The 14,301-nt window shown below is 38.1% G+C and overlaps 1 protein-coding gene across 2 annotated transcripts in view; it reads left to right on the forward strand.

The window, feature by feature from the left end:
* The window catches only part of USP24 (ubiquitin specific peptidase 24), a 62,924-nt gene that overhangs the window by 34,579 nt on the left and 14,044 nt on the right, over nucleotides 1-14,301 (forward strand). For both annotated transcript variants that reach the window (XM_027879073.1, XM_027879074.1), the window contains 21 exons: nucleotides 1,699-1,796; nucleotides 2,538-2,633; nucleotides 2,789-3,017; nucleotides 3,782-3,941; nucleotides 4,218-4,373; nucleotides 4,917-4,987; nucleotides 5,762-5,922; nucleotides 6,338-6,399; nucleotides 6,751-6,942; nucleotides 7,177-7,294; nucleotides 8,577-8,721; nucleotides 9,446-9,565; nucleotides 9,792-9,917; nucleotides 10,133-10,231; nucleotides 10,444-10,526; nucleotides 10,750-10,891; nucleotides 11,309-11,428; nucleotides 11,831-12,051; nucleotides 12,505-12,629; nucleotides 13,266-13,407; nucleotides 13,751-13,901. In XM_027879073.1, the coding sequence (XP_027734874.1) occupies nucleotides 1,699-1,796; nucleotides 2,538-2,633; nucleotides 2,789-3,017; nucleotides 3,782-3,941; nucleotides 4,218-4,373; nucleotides 4,917-4,987; nucleotides 5,762-5,922; nucleotides 6,338-6,399; nucleotides 6,751-6,942; nucleotides 7,177-7,294; nucleotides 8,577-8,721; nucleotides 9,446-9,565; nucleotides 9,792-9,917; nucleotides 10,133-10,231; nucleotides 10,444-10,526; nucleotides 10,750-10,891; nucleotides 11,309-11,428; nucleotides 11,831-12,051; nucleotides 12,505-12,629; nucleotides 13,266-13,407; nucleotides 13,751-13,901 (2,817 nt within the window). The remainder of the gene's footprint in view (nucleotides 1-1,698; nucleotides 1,797-2,537; nucleotides 2,634-2,788; nucleotides 3,018-3,781; nucleotides 3,942-4,217; nucleotides 4,374-4,916; nucleotides 4,988-5,761; nucleotides 5,923-6,337; nucleotides 6,400-6,750; nucleotides 6,943-7,176; nucleotides 7,295-8,576; nucleotides 8,722-9,445; nucleotides 9,566-9,791; nucleotides 9,918-10,132; nucleotides 10,232-10,443; nucleotides 10,527-10,749; nucleotides 10,892-11,308; nucleotides 11,429-11,830; nucleotides 12,052-12,504; nucleotides 12,630-13,265; nucleotides 13,408-13,750; nucleotides 13,902-14,301) is intronic.

Consider the following 14,301-nt stretch of genomic DNA (forward strand, 5'->3'; position numbering starts at 1 on the left):
TACATATTACTTTATTACCCCTAAACATTTTCCTAAATTCTTTAGCCAAAAAGCTGCATTAGACCCAGTAAAAACCTCTATCCAAATGTTCAGTGCGTGGATTTTAAAGGGGGTAGGAGTTAAGCTGTTGTCATTATTAAGACACCATATTCTGCATACTAAAAGCTGGAGAGTCTCTAGTTCTTCTCACAGGTCTCACAGTTTATAAAGGCCCATTACAAATCTGGTTTGAGCAAATTGAGGTTGGAGGATCAATTGCCAACTGCTTCCAAAACAGTAGACAAAATTATTCTCTTCTGTTCCCAGGGTGTGCCAAGATTGCTGTAGGAATTTCCTTGTAGTTGCTTTCCTTTAGGTTTCCACAGTCTAATGTTAGCTCTTCATCTTCCTACACTGTTATCACACCCCTGCATTAGGATTCCCCCTTTTCTATACAGCTGGAATGAGAAATATTTGATTATGTCTTTGGAATATGTTGACAAGTTCTACAACTCAAAGCAAGTGGTTTAACATATCACAGCAAGGGTGTCTTGTTCAACTGGCAGGTTATATAAAGACAGTTATCTGCTGCTTCTGTGCCAGAGAAAATAATAAAAGCAAGTAATAAATTGCTTGCTTTTCTGGCAAGGGATGAGAAGTAGTAAATTGGTTTGGATGTGTAGATTATATGAGTAGACTTGTTCCTCAAGTCCAGTCAAACCAATTGGAAGATGATTTCTGTCAAAAAAAGGATATGCCTCTTTATCCTCTCAGCTGGTGATTCTGTTGAAAATATGGGAGCCAATCTGAACTACTTTCTGAAAAAATGTGCACAGGAAATTTGCAGAACATATGAAAGAGATGAAAATTGAATATTGCAGATGTTCAGGGTCATATCATGTAATGTTTTATAAGATTTCATGCCTGGAACTCTTAAACTGTTTTTCTGACCTGTGAACCTGGAAAAGATGTGTTTTGTTTGCCCACGTGCAGCTCTGTTGACTGTACACGTCAGAGTCTTTTAAAGAAAGTAAATAACTTCTGAGGAGTGTCTGGGATTTTGGGGAGGGGAGGGGCTGGAGGTTTTGGGTGTTTGTTTTTTTCTTTATGTAAAGTGAAGTGAAATTGATTATAAATGCAAGTGAGATCTGACCCATAAACCTCCTGAGACCACAAACTTCCTTTATGGCCACGCTTCTGAAGATAATTGCACTCTGTGAAGTTTACTGATGATTTAAAACGGGAGGTGTTGTTCGTAAGGCCTCTAGAATTACCTGAGCCATCTTTTACAAAAGAGCCACCTGAATAATAGCAATACAATTATGTTTCAAAAGACATGGATCAAGAAGTAAGCCATCTGTAGGGTGTTTATGGGATACTGTCAACTGAAAACCTAAAAACAGGAAGAATTTGGGCTTTTAAGGAGCACCAAGTGAACCAGAAAAGAATATTCCATGGGCTAGAGTATGTAATTCATCCTTTCCCCTAACAATAAACTGTAATGAAAACCAAATGGTCTTTGATACAGAATAAATATCTGTAATGCCCCTACTTATCCTGAATATTTTAATGATTTCTCTTTACTGACTGCAGCTTCATCTAAGTATATTATTGCTTCATTTGTGCTGGATTTTTTTCTGTAATACTTTTAACCTTCAGAACATGAGAACACTAGGAGTGGTGGTGGTGTACATATGCTTATTTATTCATTTATTGCAGGTTCTGAGCTCCAAGCTGATGCCAACTGCAGATGATGAAATGGCAAGAAATTGTGCCAAGTCTTTCTGTGAAAACTTCCTCAGAGCAGGAGGTTTGAGGTTAGATTTCAAAACCTTGACTCAATTTATAATGCTTTATTTAAGTTAGCAATTGTGTGGTTTCTGATTTCCACGCTTTAGCACACCAATACACCTGTCAACTTCTTTTTCAGAGAAAAAAAATCCACCCAAGGCTGGTTTTTTTCATTATTCAATGTCTGAAAAGCTACTGTAGCTATTGTAGTAATGTCACAGAATACCTGTTAAACATCAAAATCGAGATAGGCACAAATAAGCTTGTGAAGTGGAGCTTCCAAATAGTTGTTGATATTTGGATAGTTTAGTGACATCTAAGTGTTTCAGTTCACATTTGCAGGCATGTAGGTTACACTGCCCTGTGTAGATACCAATGGACATTTTAAGCAGTCAGAGCAGAGATCATGCAGTGGGAACCAAATTAAATTTGTAATTACAGTCTACAAAGTTCAGACTCTTCAGAGAAGAGATGAGGCACAGTGTGAGTGATTTGGAAGACCTGACAATACTGATTGTGTGAGAGTTGTCAAGTGTACGTTGCTCTTAGTAATTCTACCCACCACTCTTCTCTGCCCCATACTTCCTGAAGCATTTACCAGCAGGGAAAATTAGGATGTTGGTCATCCAAAGATGCCATTTTGTCAGTTTGAACTGGCACGCAGCTGAGGGAATGGGTGGAGGGAAGAATAGAGATAAATTAATTGCAGCTCTCTCCTAATGTAAAACATTTCCAAATGGAGTCTGTCTTATTGATTTGTTTTTAAGTTTGGTGGTGAATGTAATGCAGAGAGATTCCATCCCATCAGAGGTAGACTATGAAACAAGACAAGGAGTCTATTCCATCTGCCTGCAGCTTGCAAGGTACGTAATTGCCTTTCATTAGAGAAAGTGCTACTCTCTTGGCTTTTAGCATGCAGCATGTAATATTTAAGATTAATTGGTACTTTGAGTTCTGTTTCATTCACTTGCTGTGAACATTCAAAAATACGCCTGATGTTTTTGCTCTTTGAATGTAGGTTCTTGCTTGTTGGCCAGACAATGCCTACCTTACTGGATGAGGATTTCATTAAGGATGGGGTAGAAGCATTGTCCTCACGCCCCTTCCGTAATGTCAGCCGACAAGCAAGTAGGCAGATGTCCATCTGTGGAACACCTGAGAAGTCATCCTACCGGCAGCTCTCCGTGTCTGATAGATCCTCCATTAGGGTAGAAGAAATCATACCAGCAGCAAGAGTTGCCATACAAGTAAGGAAGTGTTTGATGTTTGTGGTGACGTAGCAGTGTCATCTCCAGTGACAGCTGTGTAACTCCTGCCTTTTCTACAGGTTCTTGCCCAGGCTCCCTTTAAAAGCCTCTGAAAATCATGACCATCAGTTTCTCTTATGGTCTTGATCTGAATTTTGACATATTGTCATAAATTATTTTGTCAGTAAAAGGGAAACAGTATCCTGAAAATGCTTGCCAGAAATAGCTCTGGTACACGGAAATCTTTCTTGTTGTTTATTTTCAGTAACGCTGAAGTCCAAGATCTTAACCCTGGTAATTTTCTATGAATAGAAAGGACAAAGTTCTTGATTGAAATTATGGTTCATAGTCCACGATGCTTTCAATTAAAAAGAATTGGATAAGTTCTTTTGTTTTAGATAACTCATTAAAAATTAAATTTGCTTGGTGGTACCCTGGGGAAAAAGGAAATTTTTATTTTCAATACCTTAAGAAAATGTTACTTGAAAAGCCAGTAGAAAGTTGAGTCCAGTTGAAAGAAACTTCACAGCTAACATGACAAGTGTGCTATGTTAGGTTCTTGGGCAGTGCTTCCCAAGTGGGAAGGAGCAATGCTCATCTCTCCTTGGGAACAAAAAGTATCCTTGAGCTTGCTTAGAGAAGACAGAGGAAAACAAATTCAAACATCAGTTTGACATGATCCACACGATACATTCCTCTTATCCCTGTGGTTAACAAAGGCTGTTGAACATCACAGAAGTAAGTTCTGTTTCTTGTTTCTGCAGACTATGGAGGTGAATGATTTCACTTCCACAGTGGCTTGCTTCATGCGCCTCTCTTGGGCTGCTGCTGCAGGACGCCTCGACCTCGTGGGAAGTAGTCAACCAATAAAAGAGAGCAACACTCTGTTTCCTGCTGGGATTCGAAACAGACTTAGCAGCTCAGGTAGGTTAACTGTGTCTCTAAACCAGTCTAAAGAAAGCATTTGGTTTAATCTTAATTGAACACTCTGGAAGCTTGAAACTGAATTAATTCAATGGATGATCATTTGATGATTCTCTTGTGTCCCTTCCAACTCAAGATATTGTATCACTGAATTATACAAATCTGATCAAAATGTTGTATATTCATGTTGCATTTGGAGAAGGTTTTTAGATTAATGAGAACTGACCAAAAGCTGAAAACATCTGAAAAAATGCACTTGTTCATTTCTTAATGCAGGAAGTAACTGCAGTTCAGGAAGCGAAGGAGAGCCAACTGCACTGCACGCTGGGATCTGTGTGAGGCAGCAGTCTGTGTCCACCAAAGATGCTCTGATTGCTGGAGAGGCCTTGTCCCTCTTAGTAACCTGCCTTCAGCTACGCAGTCAGCAGCTAGGTATGAAATAGAATTGGATTATTTGCTCTTTGGAATGTAAGTCAGGTGGGGGAAGGCTTTTGGGCAAGTGAAAATCAAGTACAAAAAAATTAGTTAGAAACCTGTAGCTTTGTTAGCTGAGACAGCTTAAGTTAAAAACACAAAATTGCATTAAAAAGTACAGGGATTTTTTGAAACAAGGCTTGTTGTGCTGTGCCCTCGCAAAATGCTTTAAGACAGCTGACTGACTGCCAGTATATAAACATTTGCACTGCCTTTGAAGTATATCATTCTGTAAGTGCTGCTGTTTGCATAGCTAGTGTCTAGTACTTGAGTCTTTGTGTACAGGAAGTGTAAACACCAGTGGTGGAGGAAAATGCTGTTATATCTTAGTGGCAGTCTGTGGTGAGGGAAGGAGATGGGGAAATATGCAATAGCCATTACTGCTTTTCAGTGTTGATGGGAAGATGTCCTCTGGATCTAATGGTATTTTAATGCAAGATTGTAGCTGATTATTTTAATATATGACTTTTATTAAGACATCCTGGTACTTTTCTCTTCTAGGATCTTTTTACAACTTGCCTTGTGTTGCTGATTTCATCATTGATATACTTCTTGGATCACCAAGTGCTGAGGTGAGAGTCTTTCTCTGAAAACTTCTTACATGTTACTTCTGAAATGTGTATGCTCATAATTTCATATGATCTGAACATAAAAATGTTCATTGCAAACAGTCCCACAGTTACGTGTTTGAATGAATAACCTTTGTATAATTGTTAGTAATTGCAGTATCTAGTGCTGTGTTGATAGAAAATGCATAGTATTACATTCCTTAGTCTTGTTGATGTGATAGAAAAGGCCAAGTATTACATTCTTTAAGCTCATTGTATTCATGAGGTGCACAGAACTATGGTGTGAATAGTCTAAAGAAAATACTCTCCTTTTGGTTAGGCAAGTTCTGTAAAACCAGTACCTTAGGGAAAGTTTCAAGTAACTTTCATCTCAGAAGATTTGAGTATCATTTAATGAACTCTTCTGAGCTTTTGAAAAATTATTCCAAGTGTTAGAGCCCTGCTAAAATTCATTCTTTCTGATTTAAGATTATTCTGGGTATTCTAAAAGCTAGAGATTTTCATGCTTACTTCATTTCATTATATGTCATCTATTTTGCATAAAGTAGTTGCATCTTTCCCCCTTATCTGAATATATAATTTGTGTTTAATAAAGCATCAGAGCTCTTTACTCAGAGATGAACATGGATTGCTAAATCCCTATAAATGGAGAAACTCTAGCAAGTGGGTGCAGAGCCAACAGTGTGGTTTACATAAGCTTTTCAGTGTCTGTTTTTTCTGTTAGATTTCTAACAAAACACAAGTGGTTTTTTTTTTTTGACAACAATACTGTTTCAGATTCGTCGTGTTGCCTGTGACCAGTTGTACACCCTTAGTCAGACAGACACATCAGCTCACCCAGATGTGCAAAAGCCAAACCAGTTTCTCTTGAGTGTTGTTCTTGGGGCCCAGCTGCCTCTTTGGTCACCAACCAGCATCATGAGAGGAATCAACCAGAGGTAACTCAGATGTGTGTTTTTTGAGGAAGCAAAACTGTCACATTTTGAAACGAGTAGCTCTGTGGAAACTCTTGAGGTACAAGGGATTAGGACTCTGCCAGTGTTGAAGGTAGATATCCGTGCAATTTCTAGAGGAGTAACTGAGAAGTTAAAGCATGTTGTTGTTTTATTGTTGTCTGATAACTAACTAAAATTGTTATGAGGTGAGGGAAGAAATCAGAATTAAATGTTATTCGTAATATTCATAAGTAGCTGTTGGGAAGGAATTTTTTTGAAGTTGCAGTATATGCATGCAGAAGCATAACACAGGTATTTTGGGTTAGATGGACAGAGCATATAGGCCTTAAAGGCCACTGCTTAGAGAAAAGTTAATGATTTTAAATGAAACCTTTTTTTCTATTTGTACTCTTTTCAGACTTTTGTCCCAGTGTACAGAATATTTTGATCTGAGATGTCAGTTACTGGATGACCTGACATGTAAGTATGTGCAAACATCTGTCATTCTGACTGCGACTTCCAAGCATGTCTTCCTTCTGTAGACAGGATGTAGAATTGCCTTCACAGGGGGGTTACTACACCATGGAGTTGTTGTGACCTGCCAGTGGTCGTGGTCCTGTGTTAATGCCTGGCATGGTCTCTGTTCTTGACATGGGGTTATAGCAGTAGTTCACTCCTTTTGGAAAGTGAACCAAGTTGCTTGGTGGAAGGTTTACTTTGTACACACTGGAGGTGAAACTGGACCAGTACCAAACTGTTTGCAATTCTTTGTGTTCATATTCTATGTTTCCAGAGCTGCTAATGTTTTTGTGTTTTCTTTTTGTCTTGCAGCATCAGAAATGGAACAGCTAAAGATAAGCCCAGCTGCCATGTTAGAGGATGAGATCACCTGGCTAGACAATTTTGAGCCCAATCGCACAGCCGAGTGTGAGACCAGTGAAGCTGACAACATCCTCTTAGCAGGACACCTGAGGCTCATCAAGACTCTCCTTTCACTTTGTGGGGCAGAGAAGGAAATGGTTGGTAAGTATTCCTGTTTACTCTAAATGGACTAGACTAATGTGAATTCTGCATGGCACTGACAGATGACTTGATCAGTTGACAGTCAGTACATGTGAAGACATGATAGTACATCACTACAAGTGATACAGAGCTATAAGGAGTAATTTTGGTAGTACTTTTGACATTTGATAAAATATTCAGTTATGTTTTTGTTGGTAAGTGTTTTAACAGTAGATGTGGGTTGCTGTGTTACAGGTTCATCTTTGATTAAGCCATTGTTGGATGATTTTCTCTTCCGAGCATCCAGGATTATTCTGAATAGCCATTCCCCAGCAGGCAGTGCTGCAATCAGTCAGCAAGACTTCCATCCAAAGTAAAAATTTAATTTTTTTTATGTTGGGTTTTGTCCTAGATCTCATGAATGCAAATGCCAGGCTGAGGCTACGGATAGTAGGATTCTATACCAAAGTTGGAGTAATTATCCGTATTTCCTACATAAATGTCCAAATAGCACTTTTGTAAGTTTTTGTGTGACCCAAAATCTTTAATTTTCTGTAATTCCACAGTCTGTGCTTTGTTAGATGCAAGCACATCTGAGTGCTGGTTTCATGAGTCCAGAGAGTATTCCTGTAGCTCATCATCACTTGGGAAGTTGGCTAAATTGGAAATTAACTTCCTAAGCCCCTTATAAATGTGAATCTCAGAAGTTCAACTATTTTCTTTTTTCCTTCTGTCTACTAATTTGTATAAAAACTAATGCCAAGCAAGTCTCCTTTCACCGGAGATAGCTGATAACAGCTCAGAATATATCAACTGGAAAAAAGAGTGGGACTTCTCCTTCCTATCACACCTCCTTCTCTTATGGCCATACAATATCTGAAGGGGTGGGTAAATCAGCTCCTGTGGAGTTTTGAGCTGCTGCAGCTGGTTTGCTTACGTTACACTGAGTAGTTGGTGTTAGAGTTGGATCAGGCATATCCTCACTACCTCACGCTAAAGAAGGTTCCAGTGGAGCATTTAGCAACTTCTGAACTGAATGGAACTTGATACACCTTAGTGTTTTGCTCCAGCTTTACTCCGTTTCAGTTCATCTCAAGCATGCTCCTTTGTTTGCTTAAAGTAAATAAAGCCTTTTCTTTGGCCTTTAGAAGAAAGGACTGGTGTGTTCAGTGATCCGCTGAAAAGAACTCAATGGAAATGTTTTGTACTGGTCTAGCTCAGCTTGGGTCTTAAGGTCATCTCTTGTAGCAAGGGAGTTATCTGGTTTATCTCTTTCAAAGCTACTCTCCCTGCAAATAAGTCATTATGTCTCCATCAATGTTACATGATAGAGAGCATCTGTCTATTTGTCCTCAGACATACCACCAATTCCGTGTCTTCTTCTTAGGGCGCCTTTTTTGCCTTCTTAGTGAATGTTATCAAATGTATCCCTGTCAGTAAAGGTTCCTCTTGCCACTCTTCTGATTCGATTCTTCCCCATTCCGCTTCCCCAAGAAAGAAAAAAATTGGACTCTGTGGTCCCTCAGGAGTGTTTTATTATTTCAAGTGTTTCTTTTGAACATTAATTGTCGCTTGTTCTGAGTAATGTGGTTTTCTGGAATTAGAAATAATTGAGTCATCTACCAAATAGATCTCAGAGGTGGTTTTTTTTCCAGGTGCAGTACAGCAGACAGCAGGTTGGCTGCTTATGAGGTGCTGGTAATGCTGGCTGATAGCTCACCCTCCAACCTCCAGCTTATTACGAAAGAGCTGCTTTCTATGCACCACCAGTGTGACCCTGCACTTACCAAGGAGTTTGATGTAAGCAAGAAGCCTTTTTTTATTTGTATTACTATGGTTTGGAGTACTGTGCATGATTTACTTTACTGCTCCATTCATGCAATTTCCATGGTCTTCAATTTTAAATGACAGTAAGCAGATAAGAATAAATGCAGACCCATTTGATCTTCCTCAGAAGCAAATACTTCAGTGTGTCTTTTTACATTATTATCTGAATAAGAAAGAAATATTTCCTAAATATCACAAATTTTATTTATTCATTATTACATTTTAAGCTGTTTTCCATAGTTATGTGCATTGTGTTAAATATTTAAATGACCATATATAGCACTCTTGCAGTCTTTCAGAATTTATATTCTGGGTTTTCCAATAAATTGTTCTTAACAGCTCATATACAAGAGGGAGGGGTTTTAAGCTGAAAGAGAGTAGGCTTAGGTTAGATATTAGGAAGAAATTCTTCCCTGGGAGGGTGGTGAGGCACTGGCAAAAGGTGTCCAGAGGAGTTGTGGATGCTGCGTCCCTGGAAGTGTTCGAGGCCAGGTTGGGGCTTGGAGCAACCTGGTCTAGTGGAAGGTGTCCCTGCCCATGGCAGGGGGGTAGAATTAGATGGTCTTTAAGATCCCTTCCAACTCAAACTGTTCTATGATTCTATGATATAAAAGTGATTATAAAAGCTATTGTATGTTGTTGGACTTTCATGATTTTTATAACTTACTGGGACGAAAAAATATCTTTGTTATTCTAGTATCTTCCACCAGTGGATAGTCGCTCCATTTCAGGATTTGTGGGACTGAAGAATGGTGGTGCTACTTGTTACATGAATGCTGTCTTCCAGCAGCTGTATATGCAGCCTGGTCTTCCAGAGGTAATTGGTTCAAGATCCAGTAAACTCCTCTTTTTGGAATTACTCTTCACTTGAACTGCAAGTTCATCTTAGCACCATTTATAAATTAATTGTTTTTTAAAAAAAAATCAACTGTGTACATATAAATATATATATACAATAAATTATAAATTGTAGTGTTTTGTGTCAACTTACAGTAATAATTTTACCAAGAAATAGTTTAATAAGGTTATTTGTTTCCTTCCAGGCCTTGCTTTCCATTGATGATGATACAGACAATCCCGATGACAATGTGTTTTATCAAGTTCAATCTCTTTTTGGTCATTTGATGGAAAGCAAGCTACAGTATTATGTACCTGAGAACTTTTGGAAGGTATTACATCTTTTTGTTCAGAATAAATAGCGTTTAATCTTAAAAAGTAAACATTTATTCAGGCATTCCTCATTGCAGACTTTCTAGAGATAAAGTAAGTTCTACTTCAAAAAGTCAAAACATGTAAAAATAAAAGATTTCTTTTTTAAAAATCACTTTTTAAATTATATGTATAAGGAACAACCACCTTTTTATGTGTTTATATTTCATGGTAGATTTTCAAGATGTGGAATAAGGAACTTTATGTTAGAGAGCAGCAGGATGCTTATGAGTTCTTCACCAGTCTTATAGATCAAATGGATGAGTACCTCAAGGTAAAAACCTCAGCACTTTCTCTCCTGGTTTATATGCATCTCCTTGGTACCTTTTTTTCTCTTTCTCCTTTGATCTTTAGAAAAGAAGGCAGAGAGCCATTTGGCTTATCTTATAATCTGCACAGTATTCAGAATTTTAAAATTCCTATTGATTTCTTGGTCTTCCACCCTACAATATATCCAACTGATGTCTAACTTTACATCTCCAACAGAAAATAGGAAGAGACCAAATATTTAAGAATACTTTTCAAGGAATCTTCTCTGATCAGAAGATCTGCAAGGACTGTCCTCACAGGTAATGTTAAATTTGGTGCATTAGTTACCAAGTTATGTGCTCCTATAGCTACTGAAATACGTAAGTCAAAATAGCACTAGAAAAACTGGATGTATGCCCTTGTGAGCATCACAGCTGTGATAGCTGTGGGACAAATGCAATATTTTTTCCTAAGCATATGTCTTGTTACTGCAGGTTGGGTAGGTTTTACTCTGTCTTTACTGTTTTTTCTTCTTGAATTTAGGTATGAGCGTGAGGAAGCCTTCATGGCTCTCAACCTTGGTGTGACTTCATGTCAAAGCCTGGAAATATCACTGGATCAGTTTGTTAGAGGAGAAGTTCTGGAAGGAAGCAATGCTTACTACTGTGAAAAGTGCAAAGAAAAGGTATTGATTCTTAATATATGTGAAAGAAGATTCAGCTGTAGTTTGGTATTTTCTTAAGCTTTACATGGTCATGGAAGCCACACTTAGATACTGCTTCCTCTTGCTGCATTGAAGACATAATCAAAAGATTCAATTCCATGAATTAATGCAGTCATTCCTGGTAACTGGTGTTGTAGACTGAACATTTGGAGGGATGGCAGGATAGTAAAATATTCTATAAATGTAAATATTCTGTAAATATTAAATATTCTGTTTAATCTATATAAATATTCCACAAATTACGTATTTAGATGCAGTATAGTCATTCTATGGACATTCTGCCTCTGTGGCTATATTGTACATTGTGCATCTATAGAAGGATGCTCCAGAATACCCAAGATGTATAAATAGAAGTGATATTCTTGTTTCTTTTTCAAGAGAACTACAGTGAAGCGCACCTGCATTAAGGTCTTACCAAGCCTGTTGGTGATTCACCTGATGAGATTTGGCTTTGATTGGGAGAGTGGTCGTTCTATTAAATATGATGAACAAATCAGGGTAAGAAAACTTTTCTGTATGATGCCCTCACCAACTGCTTTGTGTAGTGGACTCTCACATTTCCCATTCATTTTTCCTCCTTTTCCCCATATTTTGATACAGGGATTTTGAGTATGTGGTACACTTACAACATGATCATGCTACAGAAAACAAGTGGTTTTCCTTAGAGCTTTTCTTGTCTGCTATATTCTCAGGAAAATTCCTTTCAGAAAGCAAGACCAAAAAATCCTCCTTGAAGACTTTTTATTATTTAACTTCTGTGTCATAAGCATAAGGAGTTGAAGTTCCATATTTTCCTTTGGTGTTCCCAATGTGGGAAGTATTAATGCAATTCTCATAAAATTACACTAAGTGTGTATACAGTATAACATCTTGGTTAATCTGAAAAATCTCTTTGAACAGTTTCCCTGGATGCTGAACATGGAACCATACACTGTATCAGGGATGGCTCGCCAGGACTCGTCCTCAGAAGTGGGGGACAATGGTAGAAACACAGACCAAGGAGGTGGAGGCTCCCCAAGGAAGAAAGTTGCCCCAACAGAAAACTATGAGCTCGTTGGTGTGATTGTTCACAGTGGCCAGGCACACGCAGGGCACTACTACTCCTTCATAAAGGACAGGAGGTAATGGGCAGGAAGATTTATGTGGGAGGTTTGAGAGCTGTTTGAAGACTACTTATTTTGGGAAGGTGTAGTGAACCATTTGGAGCTGTGTTGGAAGCCCTCTTCTCTTTCTTAACACTCAGCATTGTGAGTGTTGAGAAAATAACACAACAATATGGGACATTGTAATACAAAATTCTCAGCAATTCTTAGGTACCTTGTTTGCAGTTTGAGGGCTTCCTGTGACATAGTTGCAGGTGATGTGCTTCTCATAGTTTTAATCAAGCTTGATTTTTTTTTTTTTGAATGAAACTTTGACAGAGATTGCGTTAAGCTCTTGACTTCCTGTCAAAACAAATATGAGTTCAGATTTGTCATTTCTAGGGTACTCTGGGTGGTTCTTTTTTTTTTTTTTTTTTTTTTAATAAGAAGTAACTTTATTTCTGTTGTGTTTCTGTTCTGTTTTGATCACAGAGGATGTGGAAAAGGAAAGTGGTACAAATTTAATGACACCGTTGTCGAAGAATTTGATTTGACTGATGAAACCTTGGAATATGAATGTTTTGGTGGAGAGTATAGACCTAAAGTCTATGATCAATGTAAGCAGAAGTACTATTGATTTACAGTAGCAGTATAGCTCAGAAAATCATATTTCATACTGATTCTCAGTAAAACTCAGTCCATTATATTTACTTTGAGTTACTTTGTCTAATAATCCTTCTGAAACAGTTTTTCCTTCAAGTCTTCCCTTTACTGAAGGACATAAATCTGTATATGACCTGATATGAATTGAACCATATTCAGTGTTGTTCATCATCTTGTAGACTCAATAACAGAGATTCAAAAGCAAAATGACATCTTATTAAAATAGTTCTTAAAAAAAACCCAGCTATTAAACAGCCCTTATTTGAAGCTGGTGAAAATGCATAGAACTGGTGTAGCATCATATTGTTAAACTTCTCGATACCTTAAGGAATTTATTCCAAGTACATTTCTGATATCCACTTGTTTCTTAATTCAGATAGTTATACCTTTAAAATATATATGCCTTCCCTGGAAATATTTTAGAATTCAGGTTTTTGTGATTCACTAACATAGACTGATGTTTGGATCTGACAAATTACTTTATACTGCCTCAGTGTATATTACTTGCACACGCAGCTTTACTTACATGTAGGAATGGAAAAGGTACTAAACCTTCAAGGGCCTTCATCAGATGCCTTTTCTCTCCCCAGCCAACCCCTACCCTGACGTGCGCAGGCGCTACTGGAATGCCTACATGTTGTTTTACCAGAGAGTGTCTGATCAGAACTCTCCTGTCCTACCAAAGAAAAGTCGAGTGAGTGTCGTGCGTCAGGAAGCCGAGGACCTCTCCCTGTAAGTTCCTCCGGTATCCATAAAGGTTTCTCTTGTGCTGATACCTAGACCTCTCTCCATAACTAAGAAATCAGTAGTTCCTGTTTGAGAAAGGAGCATACTGACCCTTCTGTTTGAGTTTGTTTTTTAAGCTGCTTAATGAACAGTTGTTTATTACATTTATGATTTCCATGCTGCTGTCACTATTGCAGTAAGTAGTTCAAGCCGACTGACAGCCTCAAAAAATATTTAGACTGTCATCAGATTTGCTTAAAGCTCATTCTGGCTGCACTGGTATTTTAAACCTAAGCTGTAGATTTGTCATAGGATCTCATTATTCATCTTGAGCCTGTATGTATTTCAGATCAGCTCCATCGTCACCAGAAATTTCACCCCAGTCATCACCTCGACCCCACAGGCCCAACAGTGACCGTCTCTCCATCTTGACTAAGCTGGTTCGAAAAGGAGAAAAAAAGGGACTTTTTGTAGAGAAAATGCCTGTGCGGATATATCAGGTAGAGCACCCTGAAAGTGGCTACAAAATCCTACTCATGTGAAATTTTAGCACATAGTCAAAGGAACACAGTAACTTTGAAGGTCACCTTGAAATAATTCCCTTCTTGAAAACAAAGAAAATAATTTTTGAAAGATAGAAAATAGTTCTGGATTCTGAAATAAAGTTACTAACAACAAGCTGTTAAGTGGTACATTATTGTAAGTTTTGCTATCCCTTCTCACAAAATTGACCCATCATTCATTGCTTTAAAAAAGCTGCAGGCAAATTTAATCAAACGTGAGATACAGCAGCAGTCAGGATGCAAGCGGGGAAAGACAAGAACAGAGAAGATGCTTCATTTGAAGTACACTTGAGGAGTAATGGAGATGATGGCAAATTACAGTCATCCTGAAGTTCTT

This window comes from Empidonax traillii, unplaced genomic scaffold (assembly GCF_003031625.1).
Source record: "Empidonax traillii isolate 1590-97213 ecotype Southwest subspecies unplaced genomic scaffold, ASM303162v1 scaffold50:size1795014, whole genome shotgun sequence".
Lineage (NCBI taxonomy): Eukaryota > Metazoa > Chordata > Aves > Passeriformes > Tyrannidae > Empidonax > Empidonax traillii.